The sequence below is a fragment of the Strix aluco genome, chromosome 3, assembly GCF_031877795.1.
Source record: "Strix aluco isolate bStrAlu1 chromosome 3, bStrAlu1.hap1, whole genome shotgun sequence".
Lineage (NCBI taxonomy): Eukaryota > Metazoa > Chordata > Aves > Strigiformes > Strigidae > Strix > Strix aluco.
The window spans coordinates 126,173,917-126,193,034 of record NC_133933.1 but is presented as its reverse complement, the minus strand read 5'-3'; the positions used below and the strand labels follow the sequence as shown (position 1 = coordinate 126,193,034).

Here is a 19,118-nt window from a genome sequence, read left to right as displayed (position 1 = left end):
TGAAAGGAAAGGAAAGGAAAGGAAAGGAAAGGAAAGGAAAGGAAAGGAAAGGAAAGGAAAGGGAGTCAAAGAAATCTGTATCACCACCCCTGGATCCACTGTTGTCTCAGGCCTGGTAATCCTGGGTTGTGGGTGCACCCAGAGCAAAGTGTTCTGCTGCCATTTTAAGTTCATTGTATCCAGCGATTAGCAGAGCTGCCCACCTTTAGTTTTTCCTCTGGTCCCACAGGTTTTTGCTGACTTCATGCTTCTTGAGAAATCATCCGGCTTCTGGGCAGAAATGCTCGCCTATTATCAGTTCATCAGCAATGCATGCATGGTGTCTGGCATACACAATAGGGTCACAAATGGCTACACGATGGAGCCAGGGATAAACATTTGGTTTCGCTCAGTTTCCCTCTCCTCCTTTGAGCCTTATCTAAGGAGTTTGTCAATGCAACTGCAAGGGAGTGGGTGGTGCATCCTTCAATACACTCCCGCTTCCTTGGGTGACATTCCTTAGACTAATCCAAAGGCCACAGCTTGTGCTTGAGGTTTTCTGTGTCAATGAATGTTTGAGGCATTTCTTCCTTCAGTTCCTTACACATGGGTGCAGGGCACAGCCTACCTCACCATGGTTTTCAACACAGGATGCAGGTGAATCCCTACTCCGGCACCTGGAGCACCTCCCCCCCTTCCTTCTCTGACCCTGCCTGTTGCAGGACTATTTCTCACAATTTTCCTCACTCCTCACTCCTGGGACGTGCTTTTATCCTTTCTTAAAGATATTTTCTCTGAGGAGCTGAGAAAATAAAGATAAGAAAATAAAGATATGTTCTCTGTGAGGTTAAAGGTTGGACTAGATGATCTTCAAGGTCTTTTCCAACCTAGATAATTCTGTGATTCTGTGATTCTGTGAGCCACCAGCATTGCTGATGGGCTGAGCTGTGTCCTGTGGTGGGTTCGCTGGAGCTGACTGGAACTGGCTTTCCCCAGCACAGGGCAGCCTTGACCTTGTCTGATAGAGATCCCCCTGGACCCCCCAGCTTCCCACCACATAGCACGAACACCCCATACATCTGCCCACGGGTCACTGCGAGATGAAAGCACGGCTTTATTCCACACCGCACTTTGCACAAAAACCACCTGCCTCGATGTTTTACCGAGCCAGAGTTCATTGGTAAAAGCAGATCTTGTAAAATAGTCAAAGCAGACCAGGAGAGCAGTGGCACAGAGCAGGGGGAATCATGTTTTTGCATGAAGTGGGGCAGAGAGGGGACACATGAGGCTGGTGTAGGAAGTGGGCTCTCACCCACCCGTCCATCCCGAGGCCATTTCTGCATTGCTGTTTGTAAGTCAGTAACCACCTCTGGGGAATAATAGTGATCAACGTAGTCACGCATAAGTTATAAACCAATGCAAGAAAGCGATACAGCTCATAATATTACAATTACACAGCCAAAGCAGAAATAAATGTAAAACAAAAGAGATACAGACCTATTGTTTAGTTAAGTAGTTTCAATCAGCAAATACCAAAGCATTTTTAGAAGATTTACAGTATTGTTATTCCCCTTTTGCAGCTAGCTCATGTACCAGGCCTGAATTACTTTGTTATTGACAAAAATTTAACAAAGAATTATCTAAATCAAATTCAAATAATTTATTTAACTCATAATAATTTAATTCAAATAATTTTAAGTAAGTTTTCTTAGATGGTGAAGATAGTATCATCTACACTGGCTGGAGAGTTGCATTAGAGATTAAATTACTTGTTTCTTATAATAAAATATCAACATCTTTAATGGGCTTTATCTTTTGTTACAGTTCCTACTTCATGCGGACCTTGCACTTCACACAGGGCAGAGTCCTCAGCAGTGCCTTTTTCAGTTTGGGATTGCTGAGAATCAGAATAAGGGAATGAACAGATGGAAAAACATACAGAAATACTGAAATGAGAAACATCACAGAATTTTCCATCTTACTGGTATAAATCAGCATCAAGACCAAACATATAAAGTTAATGCTGTAAATGAAGAAAAAGGACAAAATAGATTTCATGGCTTTGATATGGGCATCCATGCTGAGGTCCTTCATTGAGTTTGTTTGCATCTTGCATTTGTGTCTCCAGAGAGAAAAGAGGAGGAGAAGGACAGAAAAGATTACTGCCAGGAATGCAGTGGCAAATACTAAGCCACTGATAAAAAAAATATGGAAAATATGTTCATCCATTCTGACAGTTGATTGCCACAGATTTCCTAGGGTGGTAGAATTGAGGTTTTGGCAGCACGTTTTATCAGTGAAGTCATAGGCAAGGATGCAGAGGAACATGGATAAAAGCAGTAAACCCAGTAACAGCCATGGTACAATCCTGTCAATTTTTAGTTTCAGGTAGATGAAGAAGATGTGCCTGAAAGTTGCAATTTTTATACAATAAAAAACACAAAGAAAAGCAGAAGCCCACAAGTTGTAAGAATTAAAAAAGCTTTGAATAGCTGCAAATAGTTGGGGTATGGGGTGAACAGAAAAGCACCGGGGATAAATTACTGAAAAAAAGGAATATATCCATGTGGTGCACAAATACCAAAACCTGGAGCACCCCAGAACCAGCAAGATCTTCTCATTAGAGTTGAAGGTTTTCTTTTTGAGCCAAGTAACACAAAGCACAGAAACAATGAAAGCATTTATCCACATGCCAGCAAATGCCTGAGGTGTGACGATGACCATAGCGATGGCACCATATACAGTGATATTAAATTTATCTTGAGAGTGACAAGCTTCCATCCTCCCAGATGGGTAGCAGTGCTGTGCCAGAAAAGTAGGTTGTTGCACCAAAGCTCAGCGCAGGTTGGCAGCTGCTGCTCTCTGTCACGTATGGAAACAGGAGCTTTATAGAGCTGGTGAGGGTGGGGGGTTTTGGTGCTGCCCCTATTCAGATCGGGGCAGGTGCAGGAATGTAAATGTTCTGGGTGTTCCCTTACCTGGTGGCAGTGTCAGTCTTCAGTATTTGAGTTTCCGGTCAGAAGAGCTCTGTTGGGTGACACAAACAATGTACATGTTTTTCTGCAGTGTACAGTGTTGTGATTTAGTGACTGTCCCATGTTTGCTCACTGCCAGAATCCACCATTTGGGTTCTTCTGTCCCTTTGTTGCTGATGCTGCTCACGTGGTGGGGTGCGCTCAGCAAAGCAGCCAGGGGAGTCACTGTCCTCTTTCATCCAAGAGTCCAGGAGCTGCAAAATTCAACCAGGATGCTGGAAACTGGAGTTCCTTTGGATTCTCCACAGGTGCTGAAATCCATATGAGTTTTCCCAATGGTAATGCCTTAATCCTAAGTGAAGAGCCACATGGTAGGGGGAGGGCATTGAAGGAAAAGCAGGACTTTCTTTTAAAGGTTTAAGTTGAAGCGTAGAGAGGAAAAGGGCAAAGATAAGCATGACTCTGTGCCAGGGTTCAAAACTCATCTGCTAGCAATGTGAGGAGTTTTAGGGATGGGACCATACTGGGCTCCTGCCACACTGAAATACCCTGAAGCTTCCAAATGACTTTAAGTCCTGAAAACTGTGGGTTTATAACAGGCAAGGTGTGTTAAGCTCTGTAGGGCACGGACTGCCTATAGACTTGGTGTTTGTACAGGACCTCACACATAGGGACCGCCGTTCCCAACTAGGTCTTGGCCGATGCTGTGGTGTAATCAGCAAAAATTTAAATCACAACACATAGCTATACAGAAATAAAGAAATAAACCACCAGCATTTTCTCTCTTCAGAATGATGCCCTTGTTTTCTGGAGGGATATAAATGCAGGCACTACTCTCTGATTTTACTATCACATGCTCCTATTTGCATGTTTTTGCTAAGGACCTTGCTACAGCATTAACATATGGAAATGTTTTTACAGAAGGCCTGGAGTTCATCTCCACACCGAAACATGGTACCTACCACATGTTTCCATGAAATCCATTCAGAGAGTCCAGTGGCTTTTAATAAAAGTTCTAGTGAGATCTTCACCACCCTTTATTTTTCATATTGTCTAGAAAACATCAATGTCCTAGTGGGGTTTGGATGCAGTCATTCCAAAATACTATGGATCATTTAAAACCAGTCATCTTTGACTGAGATGATGTTAGAGATTGTCACTGCACTTATGGATGGATATTGTCTATGGATGTTGCCTGGAAGCTCAAAAGAGAATTAATTACTTATGGAAAACAACCCACTTCTCTGAGGCTAAAAATTCAAGAATTAATGTGAAGTGAGATGTTCTCCTGGTCTTTTAGACCTGCAAAATGTCAGGAATGAGGTCGTCAAACTGTGACGGTGATCAGACTCCTCTTGTGTGTGTGTGAAGAGCCACCCTATAGGCACTGGACACAACACCACTGCCCTGCAGCAGGTGTCAGTAAGAAACAGCAGCTAATGAATCACCCACTTCTCTGTATCTCATTTGCCATTACCTTCATGTCTAAAGAGGGTGGAATTTTTACAGACTGGGTGGCAAGGAGGCAAATCTGTTCCTTTTTTTTTGGTCTATACCCTTGAGTCTAGGAGTCAGGGCTGGCTTATGCCAGCTGGCCATTAGTGAATGACTTGCAGGTTGTGTTTCAGGAGGCTGATTTGGCAATTTCTCTCCCTGTAACCCCCATTCTGCTGCTCTTGTGACAGGCGGGCTGGGAACTGATGGACACCTTTTGGTGAATTCAGTTGTTTCCTCTCGTGTGGCCCCAGTTTTATGGGATGGTTTGTGATTGTGCCTCTGGGGGAAGGATGCTGATGAGACATGTGGATTAACTCCTTTACACCCACCAATACCTCATTCCCCTCTCCGATCCCACAGGACTGATGGGATTGGCCAGGCAGATGCCCCATGCAGGTAGCAGTACTGAACGTGCAACCTGTAGAGACCCTGGGCTCTCAGGATGGCCAGTCCTGACCCCCCCCACCTCAGTCCAGTACAACTGCTCCTCTCCTGTCCCATAACAACCCTCTCACTTCTCGCAGTGCCTGACAGCTGGAGTCTCCCCGGCTGGGAGGAAAGAGTGCTGGCAGGCTGGAGAGCATGGCCAGGGAGCTCCCTGCTGAATATCTCGTTTCCCCCACCACAGCCAGATCAGAACAGTCCTTCCCCTGGAGGATGGCAGTGCAGCGTGATGCTGGGCACCTGAGCAAAGGGGAGGCAAAGGTAGCAGCAGCGGTGTGAAGATGGGAGGAGGAGGAGGAGGTGCAGGAAGTGTGTGGGAGCAAGAGAGCTGCAGGAGCGTGCAAAACCCCTTCATGTGGCTGCCAGGAGGAGAAACACTCTGAACAGTTGGAGGCAAAGCTCAGTCCTACTCTTGCCTTCTCACCAAGGGGACTTTCTTTCACCCTTCTTCATCCTGGCCCAAATGGCTTGTGTTCACAGGGAGGGACCTGGGTGGGATTCCCATACAAAACACTGGGAGAACAGGTCTTCATAGGCACATGAGCAGGACCAAACAGGGACCCTTTGCTGCACTCTTACTCTGAGAGGCAAAGTCTTTCAGATCACCTGAGGAAACCCAAACCAACACATTTTGTTGGAACTTGATGGCTGGCATTCTGCTGATTACAAAAATAATGTTAGTTTTAAATTAAAGATGATGCTTTACCCGTAGAATCAGATGAAAAATGTATTTGCATCTACCAAGATATTTACAGAAATACAAAAAAACCCACCAAGCAAGCCTTCTCTTAAAGTTATTTATTCAGGTTGGAGACCATAAGCCTCTTCTTTTGTTGTTACTTCCTTACGCAGTTCATCATGTCAGGATAGGGTCAGGATGGTTTGTAAAGCAGGAGAAAAGAGTGATATTATCTCTGAAGAAGTCACAGAAATTTTAAAGAGTTCAACAGCTCCTGATTGCTACAAGGGTTAATATGCTACAACTAGTTATAAAACGGGGAGGCAGATTGCTTACTGGGTTGGCTTATGGCTGTATTTAATAAGATCAAAATCTGCTCTTCATTTTAAAGTTCAACTTTTTTTATGGCTTATGCTTATCAGTACTCTGAAGGCTCTTCACCTGCAGGACACTATATCTACACTGCCAGGTAGCACCAGATGATCTTCTGAAATGGATTTCTGGAGGATATGTTGTTTCACAGCGTTGGTTACCTGCTCCTCTGCCTTTACGGTACTCCCACTTGCTCCTCTGTTTTCTGGCTTGGTATCAGGGTGAGATTTCCCTTCATTTACCTGTGATTTTGAAACTGTATTTTCTATGTTTCAGATCCAAAACTCTGTTGAAGACACAGGTAAGGACGCAACATTTTTATGTTAGCGGAAGCCTGCCAGTCATCAGGTGGGGAATTATATCAACTCATGTAATTTAGTCACTAACTTAGGTGTATTATTTCTTTTGATAGCTGATGATGTTGATGGAGGGCAGCTTAGAAAGGCCATTCCAGAAATCAACTCAGGTAAGTCAGGACAGTAAATATGTCCAAAGTGTTAAATTATTAGAAAGATCTGACCTAGCCTTTAGGAACCACAAGTCTGGCAGATGTGATGGCACCAGAGGGGACTGAAAGCTCCCTCCTATCTGAGAAAAATCCCAAATGTATCAGGGATACAGTGACTATTGCAGGGCAGTTAAAAATGTGTGGGATGAACCCCAGCTACTTCTGGAGAGAAGGGAGAAGACCTCCACTTTGGAGTCTGGTAGCAGCCAGAGAGGATGGAAGGGCAGGAGCAGGGCACGGAGCAGAGGACAGAAAGGTCCATAAAAGGTTGGTGATGGAGAGGGAAGATGGAAAGGCCAGGAAATTTCCACAAGGATAATTTTGTAGGAAGCCCAGGATCTTAATCTTAAATTTGGAACCACACTCAAGTGCTCTAGGGGAAGGCTCAGCAACCCTTGGACTGAACCTGCATCCCTCCCCACTGCATTCTTCTGCAACGTGACTCCCAGAGAAACCTTGGCAGTGGCTCTAATTCAAATTCTGCTTCGCTGATGTGCATTTATCTTAAGTGAGTTGGTTGGTTCCACATGACCGATGACCAAGACATGAAGCTTAAGTACCTTCATTCCTACCCCAGGGTTTCAGTGGCATTGCCTTGAGAGAGTTTTAATTTCCTGACATTGCCTGGTATCTGCTTTATGCTCTGGTGTAAGTTTCCTCTGGTGTTGCTGACACAATAGAAACCATGTGTAAGGTTGGGGGTTTGGTTTTGTTGGGTTTTTTTCTCTATATATGTACATGAGGAGAATATAAGTCATTTCCATAACAAAAGATCTGAAGATGAGGTGTCTGTGTTGGGATTGTGCTTATACAAGGGCATTAAACGAAAAGGTTACGCTAGCAGGAGCATACAGTGGCTGGGGTTTGGGCTTAGCTCTGTGCGGGGAATTTGGCACCTTAAAAAAATAAGGGTATAAAATCAGAGTCTCACATGCTGTTTTTAAATAATGGAAAATGTGGATCAGCTACTTAACACACAGGTGTCTGTTGCCAGTTCAAATCCATCCCCACCATTCTAGAAGGCGAAGGAGTCTCCCAAATTTTGTATCTACCAACCCAAGTGGATATTTTGGATACCCTTGTGCATCTCAAATGGCACCAGACACGTATCTTTAGGCAACTGGATGGACACACAGCTGTAATGGGATCTGAGACACATAGCACATAGATTTAATTGATGCATTCTGAGCTTGGGTCAGACTCAGGTGGTTGAAAAAGTTGACTGAACCTGTTCCCTCTCCAGAATCCTTGTCTTTCGCCTTTGATCATATGGGGAATCCCAGATGATTAGCCTAGGTTAGGTAACTAATTAAGCTATTAGATGCCTAACTTCTGGATAAATCCATTCCACCTATATATCAACTACAATGTTCAGAAGTCCACAGTTGTTTCAAGATACAAGCCTGGAAGTAAAATCTCCTCTGGCCAGCTGTTATGAAATTGTTACGGAAATCTTAACTCAACCCCAAATTCTCCTTAGCTGCAGACAGAGGACAGGCATGCTATATTGTGGCAATGGCTATTCATTTGCTTGTTTCTGGGCGGCAGCTCTTTAAAGAGAGATGGGTTGGTTGATGAGGCAGCCTGACAGATTGTGTCATCTTTGAAAAAAACCATATTGTAGTTCTTGATACATTACTCTGGCCTAAATGGTTATTTATCTCATTTCAGAAACAGGAAGGAAGCTTTTTGAAGGTGATATTATCTTACCGGTATGTGCTGCTGATCTAAACCAACATCAGCAAGAGTATAGACTGGGTTTGAAATGTTAACACATGCATGTGGATCTCATTAACAGCTGGAGAGGAATGCTCTGAGAAACAGCTCCTACAGATGGAAATTTCCCATCCCCTATATCCTAGCTGACAGCCTAGGTAATAAGATTTTTTGTTATCATAACACTGTACTACTTGCATTAGACATACTCTGGTTTTGTCCAGCTCTCCAGGCTGCTTTTGTTTCATTTGCTATTGAGTTATGCTGCATTAATGTCCATGTTACTGCTAGACAGAGCGATGCAACTCTGCCCTAGCACACACTGTTTCGAATATAACAGCCCCAGTGACCAGCCGGAGGCTGATGAGCAGTCAATTTAACTAATACCAGTGTGTCTAGCTGAGATCTCTAGACAAAGAAGTCAGAAAATCCTAATCTCAAGAATATGCATGTTAATCTACTGCACCCTTCATGCCTTATCTCTTCTTAACAGCCCCAGCTCAGAACAGACAGAAAGGAAATGCAGATATTTTATACATAACAAAGTTCAGAGCATTCTCACATCTTGTTTCCATTTAATTTTAGGGACTATTTTAAATTTTGAACAATTTAGGTGTAAAAACTAATAGCAAATCAGTGTTAAAATCCTCTCCTATCTTTACTAGCTCAAAGTTTACAATACTTGAAATTATATAATAACATGCAATACAATTACCCAACAAAACCTGAGCAATGCCCTGGATGTCCAAAAGCCTGCTTGTTTGTTTCAGCACTATCAGTTTGTCTAATAAAAGATATTCTCTCTCCCTATGGCCTCTGCCAAAATTACTCCAGTCAGGGAATTCTGCTAATAGCCTCCTGCTCTTTCATCCAGGTAGATATTTTTGATACATGTTCATAGTTTTAATGCACTCTTGTTCATACTTTCTGTCTAGAATTATAGGTATTTATAATATTATCAAAGCAGAACAACTGCTTTTGTTATCCTCTGCTGTGTTCCAGATCTGAATGCTAAAGGCGTTATCCTGCAGGCGTTTGACATGTTCAGGCTGAAGTCTTGTGTTGATTTCAAGCCTTACGAAGGGGAACGGACTTACCTGAAATTTGAGAAGCTGGATGGGTAATTTTGTATTAACAATCTGATTTGTACCACCTTGTTTGATACAATAGTTTTTCCAACCCAGGGGATATTCGTTTTCATTTTTGCTTGTAAAAAGGACATAAATACCTCTGCCACTTGTCTATCCCAGTACTTATTTGTATTACACTGGAGATAAATCCAATGAAAACAGACTAATCAAAGGTATTATCTGCATCTGATGTTCTCTTAATATAAGAAAAATAGTATTTTATTTCCATTTGCATCCTAGCTACTGAAGTGAATCCCTTTCTTGGCACTCTTTCAGGGAAAACCAGCAAATAACTTCCTCCTGGTGTTGGTTAGGGGCAGGATATGTCACTAGTGTGCTGGCATTAGCATGTAGCTTCCTCCTTGCTTTCAAATGCAGGATTGGGTTTACCTGACCAAGTGTTGAAGCCAACAACTTCTACCGCTGTGCAGGTCACCGCAGGTTGCCTTTGCAGTCAGTGGGGAGGTGGTGACTCTGCCAGGCCACAAACCATCTCACCTAAAATAGAAGTCTAAAACAGGTCTGGTGACTCATATCCCAAATGCCTGTTACTGTCCAGGGACTGTAAAGGTGCCAGGAAAGTTAACTCAGCGGCCAATGCCAATGCTGTGACTGTCTAAAGTTAGGTCAGGGGATTTCTCCACTTGCTGGGAGGGACCATCAGGAAGCTGGTGACACCAGCTAGTGTCTGTGTCTAGGAATCCAGTGTAGATCTGCCGTTGGATGGGGGGAGACTGGTGCATAATATTTTTGGGGTAGCTGCTTTTTTTTTTTTTAACACACAGTGATGAATTATTTCTGAATGGACATGAGAAATTAAGATTTAAATCAGTACCTAGGAACCAAACCTGAGAAGCCAATGCAACCTGAGTTCAGTGGAGGCTGCTCAGTACCTTTTAATATTGGGCCACTTAGGTGCTTCGGTAAACATACATGTAAACAACAGCAAACACAGTGTATGAGGTTATAAGGCATCTGCTGTACTTTCTTGCACTGCTCATCCGCTGGTCCCCTTCCTATATTGGTTGAGCTGGGGCTACCCAGAGTTGAAGAGCAATAGCACTTGCCATCACCACCTTCCTTACAAGAACTGCAGCCAGCTGAAGAACACACATGCGCTGCCCTCCAGGGAGGGCAAAATGAAACAAGAAGGCCAATCACATCTGGGACAGGCACTCATTGCTGGACTGTGGCAGGATGATGAAAGTGCATGTATTCTGACATTGCAAATCTAGTTTGGGTAAGACTGGAAAACTCAGATGGGAAACTCTAAAAAAATATTATTTTTTTACTTCTACCTTGATCTTACAGTTGAGTTAATATATAGATTCAATTCATAGAAGATATTATGCAAAATGGGTGCAATATCTGAGTCTTTCCCTTACAGGTGCTGGTCTTATGTGGGGGACCTTCAGAGTGGCCAGACAGTGTCCATAGGAGAGAGATGTGACTATAAAGCCATTGTGGAGCATGAGCTCCTGCATGCCCTAGGATTTTACCATGAGCAGTCCAGGACAGATCGTGATGACTATGTTCAGATATGGTGGGATGAAATTATTGAAGGTATGATGCAGATCTGAAATGTTTGAGAATTGTTTGTAGATGCATGTTCCTTCTTTTATGATGCCAAAATGTCTCTGTTGAGAATGGCTGCCTACATGTTGACAACTGGACCATTATTTAGTCATGGGTAAAGCACTTTGAAAAGATGCTACGTGCTAAATTTTATTTCTGGTCTTACCTAATCACTTGTGTATATTTTTGCCTAGGTTTTGCATATGCCTTTGACAAACACAATGATAGTTTCCTTGATGACCTCAATACCCCGTATGATTATGAGTCAGTCCTGCACTATGGACCATATTCTTTCAACATCAATAGCAATGTTCCTTCCATTACAACAAAAATTCCAGAATTTAATGAGATCATTGGGCAGAGGTTGGATTTCAGCAGGATCGACTTACTGAGGTTGAATCGCATGTACAACTGCAGTAAGTCCTCTTCTCACACATGTGCTTGAAAACCCTTGCTCAAGCTTCATGAGAACATGGATGGACTCACATGGGAGGAGCAGGAACATTTCACCCTTGAGATTCTATTGCAATGCTAAGAGATACTATGGTTCTTATGCAGCAGCAAGCTCCATGGTGGCCAGATCCCCATTTCCTTATAGAATACCATTGAAGTGAATCAAGGGTCTAACACTTTTCATTCACACAGACTTTCCTGTAATATTATTTGTAATAGTTACTGTTTCCTTCACAGATGATGATCAAGTAACAATAGTCTGGAATTGGGGTCTCCAAAACCAGAGTATTTCAAGTTCTTTTTTCTGCTTATGTGATGTTTGATAAGACAATTGGAGTCAGGAGCACAAATGGGGATAATCATGCTTTCCAGCTCCACTGGCAAAGCTTTGAAACTAAATGCTCAACATGCTGTATAGTACTGACACACACCTGAATATTTCCACTAGCCTCAGCAGAACTACTTCTGATTTACACCTTGAAGAGAGAAATGGGCTACAGAGCCTATTCCAGTCAGGCTTAGAGAAAATGATGGATGTCTGAAAGGGAAAACTAGCATGTAGGGGCCAAGCTGGTTCCTTCAAGGAAATATTCAGCCAAGAATAGGTGAAATAGATAAGATGTTTCTTTCAGGGGGAAACATCATTTATGTGTGGTAACAGAGATATAGATGTGAAAGTCTGTATAGTCTTCAGCTGTATTAAGAACATATTTCCTGATGTTAGGTGCTGTATGTAAACACTCCAGAATGGGGTTAACAGCGAGAGCCTTATTTAATATTAATGGACATAGTAAAATATGTTACTCTGTTCCTGGCAGCCTCAAGCCTCACCTTCTTGGACCAGTGTTCCTTTGAATACATCAGTATCTGTGGGATGGTGCAAAATGCACAAGACGGTGCTAACTGGGAACACACATTGGGCAAACCAGGAGATGAAGACCACACTTTGGTGGGAAGCTGTGCAGGTAACAGATGTAGTTTTAGGTGGTCATTAGACTTTACCATGCTTTTATGAGATGTGAGAATGAAGATATACAGAGATAAATAAGTCACTAGAAATATCATTCTATTAATGTTAATCACTGTATGCCTTATGCTAAACATAACTCTTGAATTTTCAGATAGAAAAGCTAATAATTTTAATTTGAAATGTTTAACCCTTCTTTAAATATTCTCCCTACATTGTAGTATCTCATGAAGAAATGACACTTTGAGACTTAGCTGCTGTAAATTGGTGGTAGCTCCATTAAAATGAAGGGATCTCCACCAGATTGCCACAACTGACTTTAGTGAAACTCCATAGAGTTTAGTCAGGTGAGACTCTCCTGCTTTTATGCATATATTACAGGATTTTGAACAATTTTCTAGTTTTTGTTTAAAGTTGAAAGACACTTTCCCTTTGTACAGGAGTTCACTTGAGGCATCCCCATAGAAGGCCATGCATAAGCAGACATCACAATACACAAATCTTGTTTGTAGTCAAATTCTGACATTGAAACCAATCCAGGATCATCAAAATAGGAAGCTGAGCTTCAGCAATGTGTCACAGAGTAGGAGGAAACCACCCTCAGGAGACTATTCTAGGGAGGGGGAGCCATATCAGGAGGGTGTAGCTGCTGGTAATTCAAAGTTTGTCTGAGCTGCACCACATAGGGAGGCTGAAGGATTATCTGAGAAGCAAACCCGCAGTGATTTCCCCTCTTCCAAAGAAAGTGTTGCATGGGGTCCTTTTGATCGAGGCGTTGGCTTCAACTGCACTGATTTAAATATATATTGAACAAATACAATTGTATTGAGTTCTGCAGTATTTTGATTGCTACCAGGACACAGGAATTGAGTAGGTCTGTTGCTTTCAGAGGCAGTGCGGAGAAAATTAAACATTGTAGAGGAGCATCACATAGACAGTCCAAAAATCCTCAATCAAAAAAGTTTATTTGGAAAATCAGAGGCATGAGACCAGCTGGTCTGTGTACAAGTGGTCACAGTTAGGCACATCTGCTTCCCAAAACACGAGTGGTCATTAGTCACAAAATTGTCTCATGGTGCAGGAGAGGAAAAAAATGCTGAATAGAACAAAAGTCATTTCTGTCGAGCCTGCTCCCAGGAGGAGAGAGCAAGAGATGGCTGTTGGCAGTAACAGATCATGTTTGCTGGCTAACACTGCATTTGGTTACAGTTTGGGGATCCCGCCTTTATACCAAATTTGCAGTCCATGAGGAGGAGAGCAGGTGCATAGCAGGCAGGGTGGGGGGTGCTCCTATTCTCATCACATGTGGGGTTCGAAAGGGCAGATGTGTGCCTGGTGAAAGGCACAGTGCAAAAACCAGCACTTGGAAGACCCTCTGAGTAGGGAGCAAAATGAACAGGAGGGTTGTTTACATCCCATCATTGGCCATGTCTTGTTTCTAGAGGAACAAGTCTGTTTGGCTGTTGTTTGACGGGCTGTTTGCTTGCGGTTTGCAGGGAGTGCGGTTTGCTGACACCGTAAAGGCTCTGGATGTGTGACAGAGCATGTGGCTGGGGAGCTGGCAGAAACTTCCTGCCTCTTGTGGCTAGGGACAGAAAATTAACTGCTCAGCTTCAAGGAGGGGGAAGAAAAAATGTTTAAAAAGTAGTCAGCCTTCATAAGTTTCCTGAGAGCAAACAGGTCAGCAGTTAGTGGAAAATAAGCAGCTTTATCGAGTGTTTGTAGGGGAACTTACTGCAGAAAGCTAGTCATGCTTATGGGAGCACATCCAAGCACAGGCATGTAGCTGGGAACAGCAGTGGAGCTCCGAGTGACATCAGGTTGCAATTCAGAGTCATTCTTCCCTACACGTCTCTGCTATTTGCATCAGTCGTCTCCCAGACAGACATAAAAGTTCAAACCCATAGATGCAGTCACAGAGTATTTGGAAACCCCCAGTGTGATGCAGCTTGAAAATGTCCTTGCTGTCAGGAGAGACACTTTCTATAGAGAGGAATGTATTGAGGCTGTTAGGTGAAGCTGATGCACTTGCTCAGTCAACTTCAAGAAGCTGATTTAAAATTGGAATATATGCAACAGGGCTGATGTGGGTGATGAGGGTGCAGGTGGTCACCGTTTCTAGGCAAAGCAGAAGACTGGAGGACTTGACCTAACAGGACCCTTCCAATACTTTCCTAGTTTGTCTTCAAAAAAATCCCTGCCCAAGTGCATCCACTTACATTTGCACATGTTGACAGGATTGGCACATGTACAGTTTGTACTTAATTTCTAAAGAATGGAACAAAATGTGTACCTTATTTCAATGTATTTTCATTTTAATATCGATTTGCAATGTAGAGAGAATTATTTTCTATTGATTTTTTTTTTTTCTACTTTGAAAATAGCTAGCTCAGGCAAGTGGAAACTGCACTAAAGCTTATTTAGCATTGGCATTTTATTAGTGAATGGATCAAAAACTTTTTTCACACCACTGTGTTTTGTGCTTCCCAGATAGAGGATATTTCATGCACTTAGATACAAAAACTGGACGTGCTGGTCAGTCAGTTCTTCTGGAATCTCGCATCCTTTATCCAAGGAGGAAGGAAAAATGCCTTCAGTTTTTCTACAGGTTAAATGGAAGTCCACAGGATAAGCTAGTTATCTGGGTTAAGAAAGATGATGGAACTGGAAATGTTAGACGGATGGAAAAGTTGCATACGATTACAGGTAAGTGAAAGTGCATTTCCATATCTGAAGTGCTGAAAAAGTTTATCATATGAACATTTGCTCAAGTGTCCAGTGTAAATCTAACCTTCATTTACTTCAGTTGAATAATTCCAGAGTTAGTGCCCATGAGAACAGAATTTGGCTCAGAGGCGATTTCCTTAAGACTGTCCCCAGATTAGCTAGGGTGAAGGGCATCAGACAATCACCATACAAACAAGCAGGTCACAGGACGCTTGAGGAAGGCACAGCTTGATTTGGGATTGTGTCCTGGACTTTCCGTTCTCACATGTATTTACTTCCCTCTTCAGCTGATGGAGAACATCACTGGAAATTGGCCAGCATTCCCTTCAGTGTCGAAAACAAATTCCGGTATGGGTTTCAGGGCATCAGAGGAGAGCCAGCCATGTCTGCGGGGGGCATTGCCATCGATGACACCAGCCTGACAGAGACAAACTGCCCCACCAACATCTGGCACATCAGAAACTTCACATCTCTTCTGAATAGTACTTCAAAAGGCGATTATATCGTAAGCCCTGTATTTAACAGCTCGGAAGGATATGCCTTTGCTTTACAGCTGTATCCTCACGGAAGAAATTCTTCACCCTACACGAATTACATGGGGATTACTTTCCATCTCTGCAGCAGTCCAAATGATGGCCTTCTTGAATGGCCAGCTGGACACAGACAAGTTATCTTGTCTGTTTTGGATCAAGAACCTGATGTAATCCACAGGATGTCCCTCAGCCTTAGCTTTACGACAGACCCAAAACAGCTAGTACATGGTAAGTCAGAGTGCACCAGTGAGAAATGTAGAAATGCAGAAACACAACTGGGCTGAGTGGAGATCAGCTTTAATTATTTCTATATTGTGGCACAACAGGCAGAAATGACACCCTGCAGTGGGACAAGCCATCTATCACTGGAAGTTTTTCTTCTTCCTGCAACTGCTACATGAGCCCAGGTGTTGGCTGGAATACATTCCTGACCCACAGGGAGCTGCACTGGAAAAAATTCCTTAAAAATGACAGTCTTTTCATCTTTGCTGATTTTGAAGGTAGAGTATAATATTATCAGAATCTCCACGGGAACAGAGCAGCTACATACTCTTCTGTTTGTAAGGAAAGTACAAAAGATAAGGGTGATTAGCAAGCATCTGTTTCAGGAACAAGGTTTTTAAATGCTTAGTGATTTCAGGTGCCTGGATTTTTGAATACAGAATATGAAACCCTGTGGATGACCTTGACTCTCTGATCCCTGAAAATCAGATTTTCAGGAGAGATTATACTTTCATGTCTTGATGATCAGTCTACTTAATGGTGTTCCCATTCACTACCACCCTCTGTATCACTTCCAACTTAAGAAAATTGTTGTTTGAAAATGAAGAGATTCTTTACAGATCTTGAAAAACTGACAGAAGGAGTTTTTGATCCAAAGTTCCTCTTCTGAGGTGGTAATTTTTGTCAGGACTGTGCGCAGCCTCTCTGCTCTGCCAAAGGCAGCAGGGAAGGGGAAGAAGGAGGAAAAGAGCTGTTTAGTGCAGAGGGCAGCCTGGCCTGCACATGCCCATCCTGTGAGAGCCACCTGTCAGATGACTGCATTCATCTTCCCTCATGTTAGGTGTCCAAAAATGAACTTTCTAGACTCCCTGGTGGGTCATTTGAGAGCAACAGGTACCTCTGGGGAGCAGTTGATCCCATTCCATTATAGTTGTGATGAACTGCTCTTCTGATGTGCTGATCTCCACCAGCTGCAAAGAAATCCATCACTAATAACTAATGGTGAGTAAGATAAATCCTATCACCCTTCTGAAGTGATTTTCCTTTGGAAAATGTCAGTGTCTGGGAAGTAGAAACACTTTGTATAAGTAAATAATCATTAAACCAGATGTGACCCTAGTACAGGGGTCAAAGCACTTGTCTCAGATCGGAGAGGACAGTTGAGAGTATGCTGTGATAATCCAGACTCACTCCGCACAACTGAGGGCTGTGAACACCAGGCTGTGAACTCTCCTGGCAGGAGGATTTCTCCCTTGTTCTTCGTGGGAAAAAAAAAAAAAAAAAAAAAAGCGCGAAGTTCTTGTTTTCAATCCAGCAGAGAATGGAGAAATTTTTGAAGCAAGAAGAACTTTTGCAAGGTGGGAAAGCTGCTTCCCATGAATGCTGAACCAGGAATGTGTGCTGCCGAATAAAAATGCAAAGAGCAGTCTACATTTCTGGCATACAGAACAGCCCAGCTTTTCTTCAGGTTATGTAGGGCATTCGGCAACGCTTCCAAGTACCCTTTAGCAAAGAGAAAAGCAGCCGAGTCCTCTTTGTGCTTTTCCTGACAACGCCTTGTACTGGGAATAATTCACTGGGGGAAATTCAGTCCTGCTGTGTCATATGGGTGCCAGTGGTCCCAAAAACATTTGCAGCTGCTAGATGAGATTGTAGTTAAGAAATTGAAAGACTTGTTAGGAGACTGCATTTAGTCTCCAGTTATAAATGGGTTCAGCTTAATTTCTAGATATTAAATTTGATATGGTCACATTTGTAAGGTTCCAGTCCCTGTATTTGAATATTCATTTTGATACCAGGGTGCCTAAAAACTCAGGGGCAATGTTACATCGCCCTCTGATAAAAGTTGGAGGTTGTCTCTGCGTAACCACCGAGGGTCTGCCCCATGCCTCCTGCTTCTCCACAAGCCTTTCCACCCTCCCTCCTCACCCCCCAGTCCCATTTCAGATCACCTCTGACCTAAGCTCTCTACTGCCTCACCCCAGTTTCCCTTCAGCTCAGTAATCCCAGTAAACCCTGCTGGGGTTGAGAAAGTACAGACTGGAGTGCCATGCATGTCTGCAGCTCTTTGCCCTTCCAGCTTCCCCTCCACCTCCTTCGCTGGGTACTGCTGCAGTCTCTAGGGATATTTGGATGAATTATTGTTGCTTTGTTTCTTGCCCTTAGAATAAGCCTGAATGTCATCCCAAAATCCATTGTAGAACTGTACTATATACTCCATGTATTAATTTTTTTTCTTTTCTTGCAGATCTTACCCCTTTGATTACATCTGAAGTCCCAGTCCGTCCTTGAAGTGCCCTCAACCTCTTCATTACAAGTGCAAACAGCTATCCATGACAGATAAAATTTATTACTTCACTAAAGAAACTGTATTCTGTGGTTTCTGTGTTTTAAGAATTTGAACTAAGCTTCCTTGTTAGTTTTAAGAGACTAAACCCATAGACTCTCCAAAGATTATTTTGGCCCAAGTAGCAAAGGGCTTCTCTTAGTTATATCACTTTTTTCATTTCCATGTTTCATTCTTTTTGTTTATCTTTGCTGATGGCAGTGCTTACTTCCCAGCTCGTGCATCTGAAGTCTTTCTGTCCAACTTTCCGTAGCCAGAAGTACCAGTGCTTGTTTCCAAGATCCTGTTCCAGGATTTCTCTTTTCTCCCCATGGCCATTACCAGCTCTTCAAACCCAGCTTTTGATAACACTCACTCCCAAGTATTCAGCAAATTAGGTCACAACTAAAAGAATAGCATGGTTCCCTACCTTCATCTGTGTCTGGACCCCGTTCAACGTTACTGAGAAGTTTTCACAAAAGCAGAATGAGGATTTGTTTGGATTTTGTGGTGGGTTGACTGTGGCTGGCTACCAGGTGCTGACCAAGACGGTCTAGCACTCCCCCTCCATCAACAAGACAAGGAGAGAAAAACACAATGAAAATCTCATTGATCAAGATCAGGACAGAGAGATCACTTACCAATTACTGTCATGGGCAAAACAGCCTCAGTTTAGGGAAATTAATTTATTTTATTGCCATTCAAACAGACTAGGATAATGAAAAATAAGAACAAATATAAAAACACCTTCCCCCCACTCATCCCTTCTTCCCAGGCTCAACTTCACTCCTGACTTCTCTACCTCCTCCCCCTGAGCAGCACAGGGGGACAAGGTATGGGATTGCGGTCAGTTCATTACGCACTGTCTCTGCTGCTCCTTCCTCCTCACTCTCTTCCCCTGCTCCAGTGTGGGGTCCCACTCACAGGAGAGTCCTTCATGTCAGCGTGGGTCCTTCCCACAGGCTGCAGTTCTTCATGAACTGCTCCAGCATGGGTCCTTTCCATGGGGTGCAGT

The 19,118-nt window shown here is 43.0% G+C and overlaps 3 protein-coding genes across 4 annotated transcripts in view; 2 read left to right on the top strand and 1 right to left on the bottom strand.

Moving 5' to 3' along the window:
- ANKRD66 (ankyrin repeat domain 66) overlaps positions 1–6,391 on the top strand; it is a 24,334-nt gene extending 17,943 nt beyond the window's left edge. The window contains exons 5-6 of one of the 2 annotated variants that reach the window (XR_012622694.1): positions 6,223–6,247; positions 6,359–6,391. The gene's annotated coding sequence lies outside the window, so the exon portion shown is untranslated. Of the gene's footprint in view, positions 1–1,803; positions 1,850–6,222; positions 6,248–6,358 lie in introns of those variants that run through there. The other variant, XR_012622693.1, reaches the window with a different exon arrangement.
- Positions 1,807–3,711, bottom strand: LOC141921456 (taste receptor type 2 member 9-like). The gene has a single exon (XM_074820195.1). It carries the CDS (start codon positions 2,758–2,760, stop codon positions 1,807–1,809), a length of 954 nt encoding a protein of 317 aa, XP_074676296.1. The 5' UTR covers positions 2,761–3,711.
- On the top strand, positions 5,463–19,118 carry LOC141921454 (meprin A subunit alpha-like). Its single transcript, XM_074820192.1, has 13 exons — positions 5,463–6,126; positions 6,223–6,247; positions 6,359–6,412; positions 8,126–8,166; positions 8,253–8,328; positions 9,173–9,290; positions 10,688–10,863; positions 11,070–11,291; positions 12,147–12,293; positions 14,786–15,001; positions 15,310–15,783; positions 15,882–16,055; positions 18,026–19,118. Exons 1-13 carry the CDS (start codon positions 6,067–6,069, stop codon positions 18,067–18,069), a joined length of 1,827 nt encoding a protein of 608 aa, XP_074676293.1. The 5' UTR covers positions 5,463–6,066; the 3' UTR covers positions 18,070–19,118.

Excerpts from the sequence above, each read along its gene's own strand:
- LOC141921454 (XM_074820192.1), top strand. The coding sequence starts at position 6,067 with ATGGATTTCTGGAGGATATGTTGTTTCACAGCGTTGGTTACCTGCTCC. Across the intron at positions 9,291-10,687 it reads AAATTTGAGAAGCTGGATGG|GTGCTGGTCTTATGTGGGGG; the intron begins GTAATTTTGTAT and ends TTTCCCTTACAG. Across the intron at positions 12,294-14,785 it reads TTTGGTGGGAAGCTGTGCAG|ATAGAGGATATTTCATGCAC; the intron begins GTAACAGATGTA and ends TGTGCTTCCCAG.
- LOC141921456 (XM_074820195.1), bottom strand. The coding sequence starts at position 2,760 with ATGGAAGCTTGTCACTCTCAAGATAAATTTAATATCACTGTATATGGT.